Here is a 23,265-nt window from a genome sequence, read left to right as displayed (position 1 = left end):
TGTTACTGTATGCTATATTGGAAATATTTGTTACTCTTCCTGTAGTAAAAAAGTATTAGAATGTTAAAATTAGTAATTTATTTTGGCACTAGCCAAAAACACAGTAACAATGTGTGCAGCAGGAACAGATGCACTTCTATGTTTAGTGTACGGATTCCTACCAGGTGAAGCACTGAAAATGTTATTTAAATATGTATATGTATTTTCAACTGGTGTTGTTTTGTGGTCTCATTCCCCAACCAATTTGTTGCCTTATTTTGTCCCCAACACTCACTGCTGCTTCTGCAAAATCAGAGTGCTAAGTGCTGTCTACTACAGGTAATTCCACTTTAAAAAACCTGAACATTCCCTTTAGCTTACTATTTTAATTGGGGGGAGAAACTAAGAAAGCACTTACTGACCAGATGAAAAAAAAGGCTGCACATGAAAAAGGCACAACGGGCTACACTGTTAAGAGAACTTAACCACCCAGTCTATTGAACATTCACATTCATTCCTTCATGTTACTGTTAACTACACCCGTGTTTCTATGAACTGTTAGGGTGGAAAACCTAAAACGTGTAGGGCAGAGTGCCTTGAGGACCAAGGTTGGGTAACACTGACCTACACCACATCCATCACCCACATAGAGCTTGCGAGAATGCTGTTAAATTCACTGCGAAAGTCTGGATAGCTGTGATAACCAAGGGGCAGCTTTAGTACACATCCACATGTGTGGGATTGTGGTCTGCGGAGGAAATCTGTAGTTTCTATGAACTCAATTAGTATGGCTTTATCCAACAGATTGGATCCTGTACAGAACCGCAGGAAAAGCTGAAGATAATTGAAATCAATTTCTCCAATGTACCTTTTCAGGTAACGAGAAACTGTTGACTGGGCAGCTGTCATCTCCTCTGGAAAGATTAGAAGCTCCTTCACTGTTTTTACAGTCGGTTTTTTTTCTGCTATGAAATGATGCAGTCCTTCTGGTGGGAGTAAACCAGCTACAGAACCCACAACGGGACGCCAGCACTTGATTACAAACATTGGGGCCTGAATAAGTACTTTGTGTCCTATCTGTGCCAAAACAGGGAGCAGTGTGTCCTGGGTAGGAACCTGCTTGCACTCATGTGCATCAAGTACTTCCAGCAATTCATCTGTATCCACTGAATTGAAGTCATCCAAAGCCTTCAGGAGAACAGATCGCTCTTCTTGTGAGACGTACAAAAGAAAGGAATCTTTTAAACTACTGGTTGTTGAGCCGTACAATATCTCCTCCAGAAAGGGTATTGCAAGCTTCACTGGGAAGTAACCAGCTTGCTTCCACCCTACAACAAACACTCTAGCTATAGCCTGCCATTCTTCACACTGAAAGTCATGCCGAATGAATGGGACTTTCACCTCAACTCCCAATGTGCAGCTGTCATAGAAATCCATCCAAAATTCTGTCAGGCAGTCCCGCAAAACACCACTTCCTTCCCCCTGTTCAAGCTCTCCATTTGGTAACAACATTTTGATATTGACCTCAGATGAAATAATGTTTGAGTCCTTAAAGGCACTGATCAAATCAGTAAGACAATGACCTCTTCTAACAGTTAGTATTACGGGACAAGATCGTGGTTCAGGGGGTGCTTGGTCAGGAATATTGGCCTCTCCTGTCAGCCCCGGTGAGAGAGACAATGTGTGATGAGGTGGATCAGACTCTTTTTCTGTAAACAGTGTTTCAGGGTTTAGTTCAACCACACTAATATCCACCCTGTTATCCCCACTAATAATAACAACTGCATCAGAATCTTCACTTTCACCTACATTTGGCAGACCATCCCATGGTAATGTGTCATTCAGTTCAAAATATCCACTTGTGGAAGCTCCATCATTAATTACAAAGTTTGATGGTTCTGAATTTATGTTTTCCACCAACAGATCATCAGCGGCCTGATTAGGTTCATTGCCAGTGAGATCTACCACAGAGGGCTGGGTTATTGCATGATTGGCCTCTACGTCTTGGGGCTGCTGTTGTGTTTTCTTTCTGGTACACAGATAAAGTCGCAGAATTTTGACTTTACTTTGCTTATACAACTCATCAACTGTACTGGAAGCATCCACATGCATCTGTGAGCTCTCAATATGAGTTGAATAGTGTGAAAGACTTTTGTTTTTTTTTGAGGTGCCATTGGGGAAAAACAGATTTTCAGCCATAAGTTTGATATTTGACACTGTTTCATTTTTATCTACAGATAAATGCCTTGTTCCACCACCACTTACAGACTTCACCTGTTTGAACCCACCCTTCGACTCATCAAAATCCATCCAGCCAACCTCAATTCGTCTAACTGTTCGTTTTGCATTTGTATTTTCTGCCCACTGAGACAATTTCTTTTTAGGAGGCATTCCCTCAGCTCCTGTCAGTCTTTGTCGTAGCCTTGAGAGTATAGATTCTTTCCTGGATGGTGACGTCCGTGACAGTGTTGCTTGTCTGCAGAAGGCCACAGTGGAGACTCTATCGCCAACTTTGGGGATGTACTTTGCCAGGTCACTGTCTGTCATTAAGGGAATGACAGTTTCATCAATCTGAAAAATATAAATAACAAATTAATAAAATTGTCAATATTAAAAAAACAATGAATACATACAACTGCATATTTTAGAGTTGTTTTTTGCTATCTACTTTTGATAACAGATACTTTTGGTAATGTGGTACACATTTGTCCAACATAAGATGAACAAAAGTTGCTTTTAAAATTACTCTTTAAACATATCACGTCATTAATTAATGTCACTGATTAAACACAAATATAAAATTCAATAAATTCTTTTAGAATGTGCATAGTAAATTGTGGATTGCGGCTTTCCGTTCAAAAACAAACACACAGACACACACGCACGCACACAGCAAAAGCTGCAGTGGCTTACATTCTCATCTTCAAGTTTCTTGATCACATCTTCTTCAACTTTGCGCTCTGTTAAGAATTCTCGCAGCCGAGTATCCATAGCTGACCTCTAAACCACATGAAAATAAAATTAGTATTTTTACACTCAGTTATAAATTTTATGTAGCAGATTTTTACATGATAGCCTACCTATAAAATCACTTTATCTATGGCAAATCAGAATTTGATAATGATTGTTTTATTACTTAGATATTATCTATGGTAATGAGGAATGGAGCGATTGTCTACTTGGAGTTTAAGTAGTTCAGCATGAGCAATGACAACCTGCATCAATACAAAATCATTCCGATCACTGTATGCTTTATTAGTTCCCTTGGCAACGTGATAACCGCAGTGAGCTACTGTAACTGCAAGGCTTCATCCGATAATGCGTTGAAAGCTACGGCTCATTTAGCATGTATTACCTTAACAAGTGTGACTCACATGATGCTACTTTCAAAGGAGATGTTCAGCAAAAAAAAGGCAATTTTAAGATGCTTTCCATCTAAAACTGTTATTATTGTCCAGACCAGATTAGTTGCACCAGCTAGTATGGTGATGTGGCCAGGGTAAAAGAGAGACACCTTCGTGACACAGAGAACTAAGGTTTTATGTTGAACATACCTCATTTATTAGTAGCCTTCAGCCTTGCTCTACTTTGAAAGTGTGCTGCGGGGCCGCCGCACGTCCTACAGTTAAAAATGAGTTTACGGCTACATATTAGCACAACAAAACAACGTGTACTAACAACATGAGGATACAACATTTGAAACGTCAGCAGATACCATTTAGAACATAGTAACAATATAGGTCTGAATAAATAACTGCCGAATTGCGGGATAACAATATGAAATAAATATAAAATATAATACACTCACCTTAAGGACATCACCAACAGCAAGGACTCCGTACTATGGCTGACGCAGGTTCTAGTGAATGTGCCCTGGGATAATATATATATATATCATCAAGTGTTTCGTGGCCACAAATAAGTATTTCGTGGGCACGTTATACCTATTTCGTGGCCACAAATAAGTATTTCGTGGGCACGTTATACCTATTTCGTGGCCACAAATAAGTATTTCGTGGGCACGTTATACCTATTTCGTGGCCTCGAAATGATATTTCGTGGCCACAATTTATTTATTTTTTGTACCATGTCATCAGAGGGGCTCCGTACGATTCACAGGTATCCCTGACTAAACCCTAATTTGTTCTCTTATATGAGGGGAAATCACAAGGCGGTACCAATTTAAGTAGATCATATGTGCTTAATTCTTTGACTTCTCAGCACCTTTTTTGAAGTCAGCGCTACTGGAAATTGCTTTAACTCCAAGTTCAAGTATATATATTTTTTATCAATATTTTCATAAATGCAGTCCCTGGCTTTTGGACCTTGATTTGGAGATTAGATGGGGGCTGGAGTTTGAAGTCGGTTTAAGCGATCTCTGCAGTCTGAGGTCATGTCATGTTTTAAGTGTAACAGAATGACAGCCACTTAGCATAGCAGAGAATCTTTCCTTGTATCATTTTTCAGAATTTCAGTGATTTTTGTGCCATCTTGACAGGACTTGACACAAAGAGAACCAGTTGCAGAAAGCCTGATATTTTACATGAAATCAGCTTTGGTTTTGAGCATACTGTGAGTTTAATAGTGTTAATGATTTGTAAACATTTGCTCAAAATAACAGTTAACAATCAGACAAATCTCAGCAAGATGCCTATTGCCTCAGCTGCACTTATCTTGGTTGGTAACTCCTTAATGTGACATAAAGTATGGTTCTTGGATAAGGTTGCATATGATTTCTTTGAAATCACCTACTACTTGGCTATAATCCCTGTGACTTAATTATCGAGAACATGATCACTAGTATTATGTTCCTTCAGAGAACTCTTGAAAAATAAAGCACACTCGTTAAAAAGAAAAAAGAAAAGTTTATTAATATTTACTGCATCTGTGAATTGAGTTTAATCAGAAGATGACTCTCATCATTCATCACGTCCACCTTGTTGTGTGTGTATGCGGTATATATGCTTACGGTATATACAGTAAGCATATATACATAATACAATAAGCAGTAGCGGTGGAACAAATATCTGATCCTATGTCAAGTGGCTGATAATAACTCTTGGTAAAGGAAAATAGCCAGCATGGTTTAGAAATGCAATTTAGAGACTGAAGTATTTCTACTTTTGACAGTGTTTTGACCATATGCTCATTAAATCACCACTAATATAAGTTATTGAAAAGAAATGAACAGAATCCACTGGAAGTAGAAAAAAAAAACAAATATACAAAAAAACTTTTTATTTTTGTTTTGCAGCCACAGGCAGCACCAAAATGTGGAAACAACACTGACTGCAGAATGAGGCATTTCATTTAACTACACCAATACGGAAACCTTGTAAACAATGTGACATTCCTCCTATTAAGATGCAGCACTCAATTATTCACCTTTGGTATGTGATGTACTTCCCCAAATGCTAATACGAAACTTGATTTAGTTGGATATAAGACAATGAATATGTCACAAAGTGATACAAAATACACACAACATGCAAGCAGACGTGATAAAAGCTCCACAGAATGATACTCTTATTAGGCCGACAGTGTGTGTCTGTCTCAGCAGGATTCTTTTCCGTATCTCTGCACACTTCATGGAACTGAATCTCATTGTGGGAGATTCAAGATATAGATCTTGATATATCCATCCATCCATCCACCCACCCACCCACCCACCCATCCATCCATCCATCCATCCATCCATCCATCCATCCATCTACCTAACTGTTTTTGTAGTTTAGGATTGCAAAGGGGCTGGAGCTTATCTGGTTAACTGGACAGGTCACCATTTATCACTGGGTGACCTTGATTGACCCATTCAAAAGGTACCTTACCTTAACTGCTGAAATCCCCCACCCATAACACTTATCCATACACATGTGCCCCACAAAAGCACACATTGTCATCAAAACGCACACTGATAAATTGTCTATGGAGAAAGGAAGAGAGAGAAAATCCTATGTGTGCGTATTCATCCTCCTTACTCCCAACATCCCTGCACCTGACCTTCAGTGTTATTAGGGAGCCTTCTTTATTCCTGACACTCTCACAGATCTTCCCTGAAGAAAGCAATTCATCCATTTTCCAATAACTTACCACCCAAGGCAATTATGTCTGTTTTCCTGCCACCTCTCCGCTTCTCAATAAAGTGCTCATAAATGGGGAGGGCAAAGATGTGAGAAGTGATTTTGAAAAGATTGCTCTGTGTGTGAGGAAATGAGACAGTGTGAGTGTGTGTGTGTGTGTGTGTGTGTAGGAGAGAGGGTGAGAGAGTGTTCTGTTAAGAGATGTGTGAGGATAGCAAAAGTGAAAGTGATATTAAAAAGCAGAAGTTAAAAGGAGACAATGATTGAAGGGTTGGGTGGCAGAAGTTGTGAATTTGATATGTCTGAAGTACAGAGTTTGTGTTCAGCTCAGCTGGGTTCAGGCATCGCTTCAAGGCAATGCAGTCACATGAAAATAAAAACTTTGGAAAAGGGGAAAAAAGCTACATAGAAATTTTATTGGTTTCCTATTAAGAGTAAAGCATGTTTTTATTTAAGTAGTACTCAAAAACAAGTAAAGAATTTTCTTTAGACAAATATCCAATAACATACTGTACAAGTTTCAGTTTAATCTCAATATAAATTTACTTGTCAGTGTCTTAAAATATAGAAGCGTTTCGCATGCAGTGACTTCCACCACGCAATCCTGTGTGTTTTTAATGCCGTACAGCAGGAAAGCCTGATGATCATGTCTGTACAAAAGTGGTTTTCTGTCTTGTCTCTTGTGTACAGAGGTTATTCCAGATTCCCACAATCTTTAAATGATATTATGTAATACAGATGATGAAACTCCCAAATTCATTGCAACTTGAGGCTGAGAAGAGTTATTATTAAATTATTAAAGCATTTGCAGTTTCTCACACAGTGCTGAAAACCTCCCCGTTTTTACTTCTGAGAAACTCTGCCAGTCTATGATGCTCCTGTTATACCCTATTATGTTACTCCATACAGAAAATGTGTACATCTGTGTGTCCTTGAAATATTTTTCAGTTACATCTCTGCTTTAATGATTTACCTTTGTCTTACTTTTGTTTTGTGTGGCTTATTTTATATTTGAAATATTGGGTTGTAGCTGTGTGCTGATAAGTGTGTTTACTGATCTAAAAACATTATTCAGTTAGGGTCAATAGCACAAACCAAACACTGGATCTACATTAAAAAAGAATAAAAATAAAAAAGAATAACGGTGTGTTATTCTAAGCAGTTAAACAACAGTGTTAAACAACATAATGAAGAAATGAAATACATCTTATTCATCCGTGATTTCCCAAATTGTACTTTTCAAGCTGTTATGATGGCCTGTGGGTACATTTTAAAGTCACTATTGGTTGTCTAAACAGATATGTAGAACTAGGCATCCCAAAATCCTTGCTGTAACTCAGCTGCGTTGCTACTTTAGATGCTGTGTGTAACCATGTGTGTACACGATATGCACACATGAGAAACCCCATTTTCTCATTCTTTAAAGGTGAAAACCCCCCAAAATGCAACTCGTTTATTAAACTGATCGTTTTATCCTTTTAAAAATAGAAACTCTGTTTAGATTTGATGCCAGCAAAACGTTCCAAAGCGATGATGCAGGGGCATGTTTACCAGAGCGTTACATCACTTGTGTAAGTGTTTGGGAACCAAGCAGACGAATTGCCACGGCTTTGAAAGTGAAATGTTTTCCCATTCTTGCTTGATATAGGATTTCAACTGGCCACTAGTGTGGGGCCTTGTTTATGCTGTGTGTGCTTCAAAGAAGGACCAAATACAGAACGTGAAGAAACAAATTATCTGAAAAAGTCATCTGAAGGAAAGATGCAAAGAGGAGATGAGAAGGGAGTAACACAAGAATGCAGGTAGGTGGACAAAAGAATTTAGTAAAGGAAAGGGGAAAAACAAAGAGGCAAATACACCAAAGTCACTAGGAAAGGTTCAAGGTTATTGTTAGTGTCCCACTTGGTAATAGTTGATCTGCAGCAAGAGTTTGCATAACAGAAGACTATAGACACAAGGGCAACATTATCAACAACAGCAACAATAAATCAGAGAAGTAATGCAAGAAAAGTAGATAAGAGCAAAAGTGCAAGTGTGAAACCATTAAGTGCAGCACTTAGGATGAGACATGCCCTGAAAACATGGCCTGAGGGCAACAGCTCACACTCACTATAGGGTGGATGATTCAAGCACCCTCATATGTCAATAGTCATCCTAAGCACTGTCTGATATTAATGGCCTTATCATTTCATAATTATCAAGCAAAATAATGATATGAAATCTTAAAACAGATATTCTGTGAAGCAGCAGAGACATTCATAATTATTACATAAAAAATGAACTGCTTGACTTAAATGTAGCATCAGCATGGGAATGAACAACACCCAACATTGCTCATTTTTTGTGTTGTCTTTTCATTATTTTAATGTCAATGTCAAAACCTCTGGTAACAGTTTGTAGCAATCTTGGTGATTTTTAGATCTTTTGATAGATGGAGGAAAGACTGCTTTCACCAAGCCACTAAGTCATCCGTCATATATATGCATAGATCGAGACATGGTTAGATGCTTAAGCATACACAGCTGTGAGCGTATAAATGAATATTTACTGGATCGTCTTCTGAATGATCTACAGCTGCATGTGCTCAGCCCCGCAGAGGCTTCAGCCGGGCGAGATGAAGGGGAGAGTGGGTGGAGTTAGGAACTCTGGACAGAGGCAATCATCGTCTCACGATGACTCTTAAATCTAACCCAGAATCAAAGATAGCTTGATCCTTTGCATTCAGCCTCCAAGGCCGGAGCACCAACTTGTAAATGTAACTGTAACTTCGGTCGTTGCTGTGCTTTTTGGAAGTCGAATTTCCCAGAGGAACCCACCCGAGGGATTAATAAAGTTCTATCTTATCTTATCTTATCTTATCTTCTTTGAGGACCGCATTCATTATGCAACAGCATGAACTTTGTTTCTATAACCTATCAGATAAACTAAATCTCATTTCTTTGCTCAGGCTGCAATTTATATTTTTTATAGTATGTAAATAACTTTAGGTACTACTCAGTCAGTATTTTTAGAAACGTTCTAGTAATGACTCTGACTACGAATGAGCAGAGAGTGTGTTGAATTATTTATTTGTCTATTTTGCAGTTGACCAAATGAATAGCCCCATTTGTAATGTGAGGCTGCCGCTCACAGTGACAACCTCACAGATACAGTAATTATCACCAGCTCAGTGTTTCACCTGCTCCTTTCACTGCTTCTTTTTTTAGCCTCCTTAAGCTAATTGTTTAGCCCACCAATGCTTATCAACCTTGTTTCAAGCAGCAGCAAGCACTTGTCTTCGCACACACACAAAAACACACACAGGCACACGCAAAGGTTTGATAAAGCCATGGATGCTACTTGCAAGGAGACAAGATGTTAGCAACCACTTAGGAGAGCATCGAGGGTAATGACACGTATAGTATTTATTTTTTCTCACTTGTGGGTGGAAACAGATAAAAGGAGAATGACTGTTGGACCCACATTTACCAGGTGGATGGAAAATATCTCCAAATGACTTTAAATTGTACATTCAGTATATGTTATAGTCATTTTATGCTCTTAGCAAAAATTATTAACGAGCACACAGAAAGCTATTTTTGTCTGCTTTCTTATTCACAAGGGGTCACCACAGCCTCATGTTTTGATATGGCAGTTTTTACACTGACACAACCCCAAAGGGACTGTGTCAGGAAGGGATCTAATGCTTGTAAAGCGAATGTGTAAACCACTAAACTAAAGAGCCACTCTTAAGCATAAAGCAAATAGCAAGGTATTGTTTAGAAAATGAATGTGCCTATTCTACTGTTTTTATACTGTTTTCTTTAACCTTAATATCACAACTAAACAGTGTGTTAAGATGCTCTGTTTGCCTCATTTGCAAAGGGAAAATATGTGATGTATTGTATGAGATTATACTTCATTATTCAATTGGTTTTCCATTTTGGTCTGGGAAACACTTATAAAAAGGGAAGAGGATTATGAGAGAGGCTGGGAAAGTAATGTGTGCCAGCTGATATCCAGGGAATTCCTGAATAAATTAAGCACACAATCTCTCTTTCTCTCACAGACATACAGGCACAGAAACACATGCGAGCACGCACACAATCACAAATACACAAATGACTGACCCTTAGTGTTGCCACGACATCTGTTACAACAGAGTTCAGCTAGTTGTTGTAGAAAAGCCAAAGTGACCCACCCCAGAACATAAGAGGACTTCACAAAAATATTGTAGTGGTTTGGCACACAACAGAAATAGATGAGTGGATATGAGAGGCTTTAGTGGGACTGGGCCATTTTTGTCGTTTTATTAGCAAGTGATTAGCAGTACTTTTAGTATATTTATACCATGGATGACTCAGGCACTCTTAGCTTATAAAATACCAATTTCTCTCATTTAAAATATAAAAACAGGGTGGGTCTTCTCTATTCGCATGAGTTCATCATAACATTAAAACAGCCTTTCCAATATTGTGGAGGTCACCTTCCACTAATACCTCTGGCCTGTCAGGGCATGAACATTGGACCTCTGACACAGGGAAATTGGCAACAGATCTTTGAGGTCTTGTGGATGTTTGACCTGTGATCTGGGGTGTTTTGGAGGCTGGGTCACCTTAATCTCATTGTCATGTTCTTCAAGCTGTTCCCGAGATGCACGCGGTCCTAATGGGGGAAGCCCTGATGTCTGAGCGGGCTGTTGCCACGGGAAGCATAAATGTGTACGTGTGTGGTCTCTAGCAATGTTTACATGGATGGTCCGTGTCAAAGTAACATCCAGATGAGTGCCAGGTCTCGATCTTTCCCAGCAGAGCATTGCGGTGTAACACGACGATCAATGTCATTCACTTTAACTGTCGGTGGTTTTAATATTGCAGCTGCTTCGTGTCCTTTACTCTATAATCAATAAATCCAATAAAAACCAAAAGCCAACTTCACTACCCAGTTTTTGGCACTCAGCACCAAGCACATTAGTTGTTGTAATGAAGATGTACAGTACATCTTTAAAACTGCACATCACAGATAGCAGCCAGCTTTTGTCAGGAAGCTTTTTGGGGGGGGGGGGTATTTTTTACTTTTTTTTTTTTTTTTGCGTAAGTTGAATATTAGGTGAACAAGCACATTTTAGGTGCAGGTGAGGTTAAAAGTGACAACTGAATGACAACGTCTGGACCGAGCCAGACACGCAGACACAAGTTGTCAATTAGGAAACGTTTTTATTGTAATTACACTCAAGCTAGATCAGAGGAAGATTAGATGGCTCTTTGGAGCGTGAATAAGCACAGCAGTAGGCTCAGCTGGCAGAGCTTGCAGGTGGACTGATTTGGTAGCTGATGGCAAGCAGGTAAATAGAGCTGTACACAAATGAAGAAGTTAAGACTAGGAAGCAGGCAGACAGATGAAGAGAAGTTGCAGCTTGGCTGGACTGGGAGTCGAGGAGGTGGAGTAGTCCAAGTACAAGAAAATAAAATTACTTCTAAGCAGAAAACACAAAACAGACACACCTGAATAAGAGTGACTGGAGGCCTAGCAATAGATATGCTGCTGGTTTGATTGGCAACAGTTGTGCATGTTAATTGGAGCAGAGCTGTGGGAAGACGAAGGGTTTGCTACACCTATGACATTCAAACAGACAAGTAAAGAAAACAAGAGTCACAATGAAAAGGGAAAGCAAATGGTGAGAGGAGAAGGTATGCAACCACGGCTGTGACACATGAATGGACCACCTATCCAGTGTATCTGTGTAATGTTATCTCATAAAATGTGACACACCACCCAACCATAAACAAACCCCAATGATCATCATTGCTAACGGGTTATATATATCATCGTGATAATTACTGTTCTATTTATCACTTGTAAAATGTAGTCCAACTTACGTTTGACAAGCTTTAGTTGCTATAATAAAAGCACATGTCAAACTGGATCATCTCGTCAGCGGGAAGAGAAAATAGAGAAACTATGCTTGTCCACTTTGTATAAATTACACAAAACGACACAGTAAGAACACGCAGGGCAAACCGCTAAGATGTGATTTTTTGTAGTCCATCTTTGAAACATTATTTTTCCACAGCAGCCCCACGTAAACAACATCTGCTGTTGCATAATTAAGTAGTCTAGTGCAAGTGCAGTTGGATTTCTCTGTGCACCACAGGCTTTTTTTTTTCATCAGTCCATCTGAATTCTCCTTCACATCTTTCTGTGACCTTATGGTGTTTTCCATGGAGGTTAAGAAAAAGTTTTTAGGAAAAGGTAGAAAGGTACTTTTAACTATTTGACCACAACCTCTCATTTCTGTTAGTGCCACAGTGTTGTCTCCCACAACTCTGTGACATTGAAGCAGCCTACAGAGTCTAACAGCTCTGAAACTGAAGCAGCTCAATACAATTAAGAAAGTCTTAGTGGGTGGCTCAGTGGTGCTGTGGTTAGCACTAAGACCACAAAGAAAAAGGTTGTGGGTTTGAGCGACAAATAGTATAACGGTGAACACAACTTCCAGATCAGTAAAATCACACCAACCCAGAAGCTGTTAAACATGAAATAAATCATCATTTTGAACATGTAACAATAAGAGTAATAATGTAGAATCAGGTCAATAAGGTCACACTCCCACAGGCCTAGAGAGCAGTCTGTAACCATCTGGTAGCTGTTGGTTATGAGGGAAAAATGCATATTCCCAAACCAGATGTGAGTAGTTGTTGGAGTCCCAGTCCCACAGGCCAACCACTGGTGGCTAGGAAGAAGCATGCATTTCTCAACTTGTTGGCAAAAACCTCCTTGGGATCACTTTGATCGGTAGCATATTGCTAAAAATGTGTGACAAAGTTGATTGGTGTGTGATTTTGGACCAACTTGCTTATTAGGATGATGGTCAAGCTTAAAAACTGTCTGGAATGTTCCCTGATGGTTTACATTCACTGACTGAATGCCAAAAAGTGAGGCAGAAGCAGTGGGAAAACACCAGGAAAAAGGGGAATCTATCAAAAAAACAAACTAAACACATCAACATTTCTCCTCAGCCTGCATCTGAGATCCAAATGAGCGCTCCTCAAAACATGGATCACGTATAAGTCAATTCATTCAAAAGGGTAGATTCTACTGAGAGACGTTCGCATACAGAAACTACATCGCAGTTTGAATGGAAGTGAAGACCTTGTCAGAGAAAATGTCCAGCTATTCTCTGTAGAGTAGAGAAACAGTGAAAAGTCTAGTGCAGACAGGAAATGGAGACCGTTTGCCTTCAAAGTAAAGTTGCCCCTTGTGAAACTTGCTGGCTGCAGCTCTGAGGCACAACTTTTACTCGGAAGGCTAAACTTCTGTTTGCAAATTGTGACATGCCTCTCTGAAGTTGTTCAACTGCTTAGCTAGTATTTGCAGAAAGACAACATGCAAGTGTGGCAATCTGCTACCAACCAAAGTAATCAGGAAGTTTTTTGGTGCTGCATGAGCCAGCAAATTCCAGGAACCTCTGCCAGCCAGTCAGAGAATACACATATTTCCCTAGCAACCAGTGATGGTATCATTTCAAGCAAACACTCTCTAAACATACAGGGGTTTTTTAAGCAAGATGGCAGTGACCCCACAACTCGGAATTAGATAAGTGGAAGATGATGGATGGATAGGTTTTTTTTAAACAAAGCTGCCGATGGCCCTACGACCCTGAATTGGATAAGTGGAAGAGGATGGATGGTTGGCTGTGGTGAAAACCAATGGATGATGTCGCAGTAGCAATGGCCATCTTTTACACCATCTATTTTCTGAACCTGCTGGTTGGGTGGAGTCTTTCTGTGTTTTCAGCTTAATCTGACTTCCTCTGACAGTCAAGCGTCATGCATGTTAGGTTAATTGGTGATTCTTAACTGGTGATTCCAAACTAGCCATAGATCTGACTGTCTCTCTGTGTTACCCCTGTGATTGAATGACAACCTCTCTAGGGTGTACCCTGCCACTTACATAAAGTCAGCTGGGATAGGTTCAGTCGATAGCTCAGCAACTCTGAACAGGATAAACAGTTAAGAAAATGGATGGAAGAGGGTTTTCTTTAATCACTTACATCTATTTACAGCTTTTTTGACTGTGACATGTAAAAATGTCTCTGGTACAAAGGAAGAAGATATGGCACAAAAAAAGGTTTCAACTTTATATGTTTGCAAATGTTGCCGGGATCAGTTTGTTATAGTTTATTTTAAATGTGTTAATTTACTACAAATATAGAACATCACCAGCCTTATCCTTTAACAGTTCCACCATTGGAATATTTCAAGTGAAACATAGTCCACCTGCACTTATAAACCATTAGTACCACATTAGGTTATGTAACATTATAACTCTGAAGGCATTTTACTCCCTTGGTAAAGCCTAAAAGTTTTAGCCTCTTTTATTCTAATGTAGCAATTGCCTGAGGTGGAACTTTTGTTGCTGTAATAATTACAGTATTGTGTCATTGTGGGAATTCAAAGGGTAAGGCAGCCCGCCGTGTTGTGATTGTCATGGAAACAGTTTTATAAACTGCACTTTGGCTTTATTTGTGCAGCCCCCTACCATCAATGCCACTGCCAGTCACAGTCTCACACAGAGTTTGGCTCTAAAAGCTGTAAATATGAACCTTTTTATCAGGATGTCCCATACACGGCATGTGCCGTAGAAGCATTAGAGACATTTAAATTGTTTTCTTTTTTATCTAATGTTTTCCAAATTGTACAAATTGTTTTGTTTTGCAAAAACCCACCTCAGGTCCTGCTCAGTTTGAGACGCTGACAATTTTGTGAAAGCTGTATTTTAGTGTGGTAGCTAATGGAAAAATCAATCTTGTATTATACCTGTAATTCTGGACAGCTTAATGATTGTAACGACTCTTACTCTTTCTCTCTCTCGCACAGGCAAAAATAAAGGGAAGGAACAAAAATGAGAAAAAGCAACGAAGAGCAAAGAAGGAATGTGTCAACCAGTGTTTGCTTGCAGTTTTTCATTGTTTGTGTCTCAACACTCCCAGATGGCGAAATTGGTATGCTGCTGAGAAGTCCAAGCCAAACGTTAGTATTGTAAAGCAAAGTTTGACACATACATTTTCTGTTTCTTATTGGCAGTGATGGTCAGCAATTCTCAAGAAAGCTCTGCAGCTCTGTTAATTATTATTTTTTTCTTTCTTTGCTTTTTTTTAATGCAGCAAGAAATAAATGAGGACCAACTGGTGACAGACTGTAGGCGGACAATGCTAGCCCGGATCCACCAACATGAAGCGTTCATTTTTGTTTTTCACCCACATTAGTCACATGGGGAAGGCATACATCTTAATCAAAACATTAATGGGAATTCATGATGCTTTGCCAGGCTTGTGGATTTCTGAGTACCTGACGGTGTTTAATACTCCACATGTATAAACTGAATTTTTCATAACAGCCTCACTTCTGCATCATAAAACACTGAAAAAAAATCAGTTAGGGTTACACAGCACTGTAAGAAAAAGTCAATTCACTTGATAAAGTAAGTACTTGAAAGCCAGACAGAATATATTTTGACTTTTTTTTTTTCTAACTTTAGGAGTGGCTCATGAATATAAATCAATGGTTAACTCTAAACCACTGGGGAAAGATATATGAAAATCTATTTGAAATGTTGTGGTAAGCAGATGTTGTTTTGAAGACTTTGTTTGTGAATTGCACTGTGCTGTGGACGATGGGTATTAAAGATGCAATAAGAGAATAGAGAATGGGCTGCAGAAGAAAGAGTTACACACAAGCGGAAAGCAAACATGTTCGCGGGCCTTTTTAGTCTGCAGATATACGCAAACTTCAGTGGCAGTGATACGTTTGAAGGGCTTAATAGTGGAGATTATCATGACACACACACAAACCCATAAGGTGTGGGTACACATTATGGGTCCGCTCCTCAGGAGTTGGCCCTTCTGTGACATTTGGAAAGGGCAGGAGGAGCATTACTCACGCACACACACACACACACACACACTGCTTTGACCTCCACGCCATCAGGTGTCAGCATGGCCCCCCCGTACAGAAGCTCAATACTCAGATTAACATCAGGAATCAGGATTAGCTTGCCCCTGCAGGGTTTGGACAGCACACACTCGTTTCACCTGGCTGTCCTATTGCTCTCAGGTGCCACCCACATAACCCCCCACACACAAACACACACACACACGCATGGTAGTCAGACACACAGATATATAGCATGTGCACATACACGGACAGATTAAGAGTTATTGTTTGACATTTGCCGATAAAGGTTAATATAAAAAACTGCTTTGGCAACATGGGAATAAATATAGTAATTTAGGGTCCTCACATTTATAGCAGTGGGCATGAGTTTCAACCTTTGATTCATATTCATCAAAATGTAGCTTTTCCAGTTAATAAAAGCAGAAATAAATAATGCAAAAATTCTGTTTATTTTCTGACATTCATAAGCCTATAAGACCCTTTGTGGAACATTATTTCTGCTACAGTGAACAGGCAGTTGAAAAACTGCCTCTAAAACATAACTCTGTCCCATCCTTGAATGTGCAGTCTTATATAACTATACCTCACCAGCCACCTCACAGTAAGTGAGCTTGTTCAAAATCGTTAAGGGGGCATCTCTTCCGCTTTTAAAATTGTCAGCTATAGCAAAGGATTGCCTGGCTTGACCAGTGCACTTCTCACAAGTCAGTCAAAATCAGATCATTGATTTCTTTGATGCAAGGTTTGAAGCAAGGGCAAGCTAAAAAGTGTCTGAACAAAGATATAGACCGCTGGCCTGGTTTAGAGCATGACAGCATGTCAGACCTCTACGTCTCCTCTATTAGAGATGCTTCGTCCCATGATCTCTTCTATTTATATTTAACAAGTAAATCTGGATGCCTCTGCAGCCACTGTGTGCTTTCCATTCTGAAAGGTTAGCAGATAAGATATTGCTCTGAGACTGGGGTCAATACAGCAGGTTTGGTTGTTTTTATCCCCTCTGTCTGCCGGAGAGGCTGCAGCTTCTCTCCTTCGATGAGTCACTCGCTCGACTGCAGAAGAAATGAATGCTGTTCTACTGCCACCTTGTGGTCACTCCAATCCCCCCCTCCACACACACACACACACACACACACACACACACACACACACACACACACACACACAGAAATGTACTTTTACTGTTGTAATACAGTGTATGCTGTGTGGCTTTTTTGCTTTTTTTTGTTGTCCCGTGCTGTTTTAAATGGTTTAAGCTTTAGGTCCTGTTGAGCTAAATCTTATGCCACAGCATACAGTACTAAAACACAATCTGCTGCTTCAGCCAGTTTTAACAGGATATGCGTGTACAGCCTGGTCCATAAAGAAATCATGTTCAGAGTTCAGAATGGAACTTGCCCTTATCAGTTAAGGTAAGTAAGACCTTACTTAAGGGAAGCAAATCCCTTAAGTACATTTTACTACAGGTGGTAGCGAAGACGCTGACACTGAATAATTTTTGAAAGAGATTAGAAAAAGTTACTAGTGGGTGGGGGTGGGGTTTGTACACATATTTATTCAGGTGTCAGAGTACTCTTGCCATTGTCAGTCAGGTCAGTATATAGTGCCTGTTCAGGTAGCAGCACACTTACTGAACCAGGACTGGAAATTAACTTCAGCTAGATGACACTGAGTATATTGACTGTGCCTATTGAATTTCTTTTCTTATTCCCAAAGTAATATTTCTTTTTTCAATAGAGTCATTGTTGGATAAACAAATAACTAAATCTGATATCATCCCTTGCTGTCACTGCTTCCTGAGTAAAGGCTGCAGGGTTCTATCTTGTTACATGCTGTATGTGTAGTTATAGGCACAGATGTTATACACCTACTTTACACATGTTTTGCAGTAGTGCATGCCAGTTTGCACCTGCCTTTTCTTCTTTTGGTTTTTTAAGTGTCCAACAACAGTTCGACCCAGACACCTGAGAATTCAGTGCAGACAAATGTGAGAAGTGCACAGATAGATAGAAAAAGAAGATGAGAGAGAAACACAGTGTGTGTGTTTGTGTATGTGTGTGGGGTTTCTTTGTGTACAAGAGCTACTTTCAATTCAGAAGCTGTGACATGGAACTGTCAGTGAAGCCTAGAAGTGCTGACAGGTAACACACACACACACACATACACACACACGCACACACATACACACGTGCGCGCACACACGCACACACAAACTTTGTTCACACTGTTGTAATTGAAAGCTGTCACTTTGAGATTTTCTCCTCCACAGGGATTTGCACTTGGCTGCGGCTCTGGGACTTCACTCATCTCCTCTTTTTGCTATTACTCCTCACCTTTAGACCCACTCTCTCCCTCTTTCTGCCACTGTAGTACATAATACACAACCCCCTTTGCTGTTTCCTTCCCATATACGCTCACTCAACCAAAATCTGCCAAAAACAAAAAACAAAGAAGAAGCAAAAACAACCAACTACTGATCCTCTATAAAGAGAGAATATTGACTGACTGACTGACTGACTGCACATATTTGCCCGGGTTGTAGGCTGGAGAGCAACTGCAGTTGTTTGGTAATGGTGTGATTGAGTCATCTGAAGCAGAATAGTTTACGCGTGTGACTTCACCATCCTTAATATTCCCAGACGTCTAAATCGTATCCCTCGCATTTCCATTCTCTCTCTGCTACGACTATATGGCGTAATTCATTAATTATGGATTAGGGCCTAAATTAGGTTAGCGCATCTTTAATCATTTATGTGGACTCACTTCTTTGATTGGCCCACTAAATCATTAAGTAGGAGTTTTGGAGATGCTAATTTGTTCTATGATCGGCATTGGACAACTGAAAGTTTTGATGAGCTGATGTACGTGCAGATATTGTTTGTAATGACACACCAAACCAAGGACTATGTTGAGATTTTGATATCAACAACTCAGGTTTTCAATATTATGCAGGAACAGATGGAGGATAAGATTTTTTTTACCCATAAATGTCCACCAACACAAAGTTCACAGGCACATACACACATACAGTACACCTATTCATATTTCCCTATCTCCATGTAGCTGCTGGTAATACACTTTTTATAGCTTGTATTTTTTTTCCCAGCATATTAAAGCATCTTTTCTGTTAAAAGACATCAATCTGACAGAGCTGTTGATCCCTGCTTACTTTACATGCATTCTAATAACAAACACATGAGATAACAATACAGCATGCAGTTTGCCAAGAGGAAGGCAAACCGAGTCTCAGTATTGTGCATTTTCTCTCACTCAGGGGTTAGAATACCAACAGTCAATAAGCTGTACAGTATATCAGTGCAATACACAAATGAATAGGAATGGGTTCTTATTTTTTTCACCTTTTTAGTTGATTTTTATTTTTATTTTTTTCATATAGAAAATTCAGCATGACTTACAGGAAGACTTATGTATTAAACCGGCCTAAAGTCAGCGATTTATTGTAGATTGTAAATGTTGAAAAAAGGCTCAACAAGTATGGCTTGAAGTTGCAATGACCCAGCCAAAGTCCAGATATTAACCTTACTGAAATGCTGATGCAGGACCTTAAGGGAGCTTTGCATAAAAGTGCAAATGTTAATGAACTGCAACAATGATCCAAAGAAGAGTGGGCCAAAATCCTCCACAAGGATGTGAGAGTTGTAAAAGAAACAATTACTTTAAGTTAGAGCTGATTCTACAAGCTACTGAATCATGGAGTGCACTTCCTTTTCCACAGGACTGCACAGAGTCTTGTGAAAACGATACTTTCCCCCACAAGATCTCCTGCAATTGTAATCATCAGCTTTTAATCTAAGTGACTATATTTACTTTAGAATTGGTTAATTCACATGCGAGTTCACTGCATTTCTTTCTTCTGGCTGTGTTTGTCTTTTAAAAGCATGTTTTAGTCGGTTTAAACCAAACAACCCACACAGTCCCAATGCAGAGGATAAGCTGTGTTTTTTAACTTGATAAAATGTTGTAAGATCTGAAACCAGATCTTTATAGAGGCTTCAAGCTGACAGACAGTGTGAAACACAAGTGACACAGTAATGCTGTGGAACAAAGATCCCGATGCACTGTGCTGCACAAAGCAGCTGAACTTACAAAGAAAGCTCTCTGACACTATTTTCAAGCCAATCAAACTAAAAAAGAAAACTATGAAGTGCTTGATTTTAACATCCAACGAACTTTTGGATTTAGGCAAGCTCCTGCTTAACTCTTGAATAAAACAAGGAGGCACCCTTCCTTTGACATTGTGTCTATGTATAAAGCTAATGCATGTGAAGCAAATGAGCACAAACTCAGAAATACCATCTTTTATATGACTGCTTCAGTTTGAGCTGAACACTGTGGCCCAGCTCTGTTTTATGGCTTCCACATTCTTCTGCTCCTGGGTGCTTAGCTCTCTCATTTTCTTTGGTGACTTGGTTGTACAGCATACTGCAGCCTTATCTCACCTCTTCTCACAACTGATTACCCACTAGTGGAGTCCCCTTCCTTCCTCAGTCAGCAGTCTGGCTTCAGTCATATGAACCGATATACTGAGTTTTATTTAATAACAAAACCAACAAAAAAAGCAGGGGGGGACATGTGGCCTTTTTAAGTTTGAACCGATTCAAATTTCCTCTCTAAATACAATGAGTGGCGACAACTAAGGCCAAATCATGTTTTATTCATCAGGGTGCAAGACAAATTGTGGCCACAGGCATAAAAAATAGTCAGCTTTGTTGCAATAACAATGGAGGTATAGTGCTGCAAACAGTCGTTTGTTTTTAACTCCTGGATTGTTTTTCTCTTTAAATGAATCCTTGGAAAACTAAAAAATCATTCAATCTTTTATTGCATTCCAGTTTTTATGCACTCGGACATTTTGTCACGTGTCTTATGTTTTGGGTAACATTTTTTCCATACTGAATTAAAGAATTGTGATCAGAATATTTTATTTACACCAGGTGGAAATGGTTTTGTTACAGACATTCACTTAAAGTGTTGTATTAAATTAAAGTTAAATACTCCGAAGTTAAAACAATGAATCATATACAAGATATTGCAAGTGTAAATAATACAGGTGTCATAAGGAGGTGCCCAAAAGTTTGATGGTCACACATAGGAATGACTTCCCGTGGTTTTCTGTGGTGCATTATGGTTGAACCTGTTCCTGTGATTCCCCAGCACAACAGAAGATGGTACAAAGTGCGGTCTAATATTCACCATAACTCAGAAAGCATCCTTCTTTCTAAAACGTCTGTCACAGAGTCAGTTCTGGACCCACAATATCACTGGCCTTTTAAATCGGTTTATCGAGTCTGTTGTTATCTGTACCCCATCACACCACAGCACAGAGGATGGCCATGACGGGATCATGAAACATCCTCTGTAGCTTGTTTGTTTTAACATATAGATAATGCCATTAAAAGGTAGGCAGCATTTTTCTTTCGATTTGATACTATTTTTCTTACTAATTATTACTTGAGTCATTCACACTGAATAACGTATAAAGGCAGTATCTTAAGTATGAGAAGCAGGGGTTTAAAACAACCTCTAAGTGGCGATGCTGAGCCAATAATCTCTTCCCAAAAAAACAAGAAGTCCAATGATTAAAAATAAATAAATAAATTACACAAAACACACTCAAAAATAAATTAAAGTAATAATATCCTGTTTTGTTGCTTTTTATTTTTTACTCAGAACTGAAGAACAGAAGAAGTAAAATGAAAGAAGACTTTAATTTGTCCATGTAAAACAAAAAAATTATTTGTGACACATAAATTTAGATTTGGTGCATATTAGGCGATAGCGTATTGCTTATATGAACCCAATTCACGAATAGACTAGCAGCTTTATATGAAAGTTTATTTAACTCCCATTTTTATTCAACTATCATGCAGTGGAATCTGTGAGCTAGAAACACTTTATGTTGATATATATTTTGAATGAATGTGCCTGATCCCATCTGCCGGTGGATCACTGACTTCCTGACGGACAGGAAGCAGCATGTGAGGCTGGGAAAGAATGTCTCGGACTCCCGGACCATCAGCACCGGCTCCCCTCAGGGCTGTGTTCTTTCTCCTCTGCTCTTCTCCCTGTACACCAACTGCTGCACCTCCACCCACCAGTCTGTCAAGCTAATCAAGTTTGCAGATGACACCACCGTTATTGGACTCATCTTGGACGGGGACGAGTCTGCCTACAGGAGAGAGGTTGAACGTCTGGTGTCCTGGTGCAGCCACAACAACCTGGTGCTGAATGCCCAGAAGACAGTGGAGATTATTGTGGACTTCAGGAAGCACACAGCCCCACTCCCCCCATCATCCTGACTGACAGCCCCATCACCTCTGTGGACTCATTCCGCTTCCTGGGTACCACCATCACCCAGGACCTGAAGTGGGAGCCCACCATCACCTCCGTCATCAAGAAAGCCCAGCAGAGGATGTACTTCCTGAAGCAGCTGAAGAAATTCAACCTGCCAACACGGACGATGATGCAGTTCTACACTGCAATCATTGAGTCCATCCTCACCTCCTCCATCACCGTGGTATACGCTGGAGCCACTATCAGGGACAAACAGAGACTGCAGCGTGTTGTGCGCTCTGCTGAGAAGGTGATTGGCTGCAGACTCCCATCTTTGCAGGACCTGTACACCTCCAGGACATTGCGGCGTGCAGCTCGGATCTCAGCTGACCCTTCTCACCCTGGACACAGTCTGTTTGACCTGCTCCCCTCAGGCAGGAGGCTCCGGTCCATCCGCACCAGAACCTCTCGCCATAAGAACAGTTTCTTCCCCTCTGCTGTTGGACACATGAACAATAACCATATGACTGTACCCGCCACTAACACATGACCCTACGCTGTGTTCACTGCATCATTCCATGTTTGGCACTGATCACCACCTGCACTCATGTATATATCTTTCAACGTAGCACTCTTAATTCTTACTCTCATGTATATATCTCATGTATATCTCATGCACATATCTTTCCACGTAGCACTTTTAATTCTTATCCCTACTTTTATTTTTTCCATGTCTATTTAAGTGTTATTTATGACACCATGTTTGCACTGAAGCACCGCAGCAATTTCCTAATGTTGTAAACCTGCTCAACATTTGGCAATAAACCCCATTCTGATTCTGATTCTGATTCTGATTTTTATGGCTTGTCCTGTTTAGCGTTTCAGTAGTTAATAAGAATATGGATGTGACAATTAGTATAAATCCCGAGTAATACTATAGCAAAATAGCATAAAGGAGAGACCAAACTTTTGCACAA

General features: G+C 39.8%; 1 protein-coding gene across 2 annotated transcripts; it reads right to left on the bottom strand.

Moving 5' to 3' along the window:
- Positions 1-353: 353 nt before the first annotated feature.
- On the bottom strand, positions 354-3,831 carry LOC147327926 (uncharacterized). 2 transcript variants are annotated; one of them, XM_086297605.1, is made up of 3 exons: positions 3,534-3,831; positions 2,893-2,979; positions 354-2,550 (listed from the first exon to the last, which is right to left on the bottom strand). In XM_086297605.1, exons 2-3 carry the CDS (start codon positions 2,968-2,970, stop codon positions 604-606), a joined length of 2,025 nt encoding a protein of 674 aa, XP_086153731.1. In that variant the 5' UTR covers positions 2,971-2,979; positions 3,534-3,831; the 3' UTR covers positions 354-603. The 2 variants fall into 2 exon arrangements, with proteins under 2 accessions (XP_086153731.1, XP_086153732.1); XM_086297606.1 differs by lacking the exon at positions 3,534-3,831 and having other exon boundaries at positions 2,893-3,464.
- Positions 3,832-23,265: the final 19,434 nt, after the last annotated feature.

The sequence above is a fragment of the Aulonocara sp. 'chitande type north' Nkhata Bay genome, linkage group LG6, assembly GCF_057382095.1.
Source record: "Aulonocara sp. 'chitande type north' Nkhata Bay isolate Kocher_YH1m ecotype deep benthic linkage group LG6, A_spYH_male_GT1.1, whole genome shotgun sequence".
NCBI classification, from domain to species: Eukaryota; Metazoa; Chordata; class Actinopteri; order Cichliformes; family Cichlidae; genus Aulonocara; species Aulonocara sp. 'chitande type north' Nkhata Bay.
This window is presented reverse-complemented; position numbering and strand designations above follow the sequence as displayed.

Excerpts from the sequence above, each read along its gene's own strand:
- LOC147327926 (XM_086297605.1), bottom strand. The coding sequence starts at position 2,970 with ATGGATACTCGGCTGCGAGAATTCTTAACAGAGCGCAAAGTTGAAGAA. Across the intron at positions 2,551-2,892 it reads AGAAACTTGAAGATGAGAAT|ATTGATGAAACTGTCATTCC; the intron begins GTAAGCCACTGC and ends TATATTTTTCAG.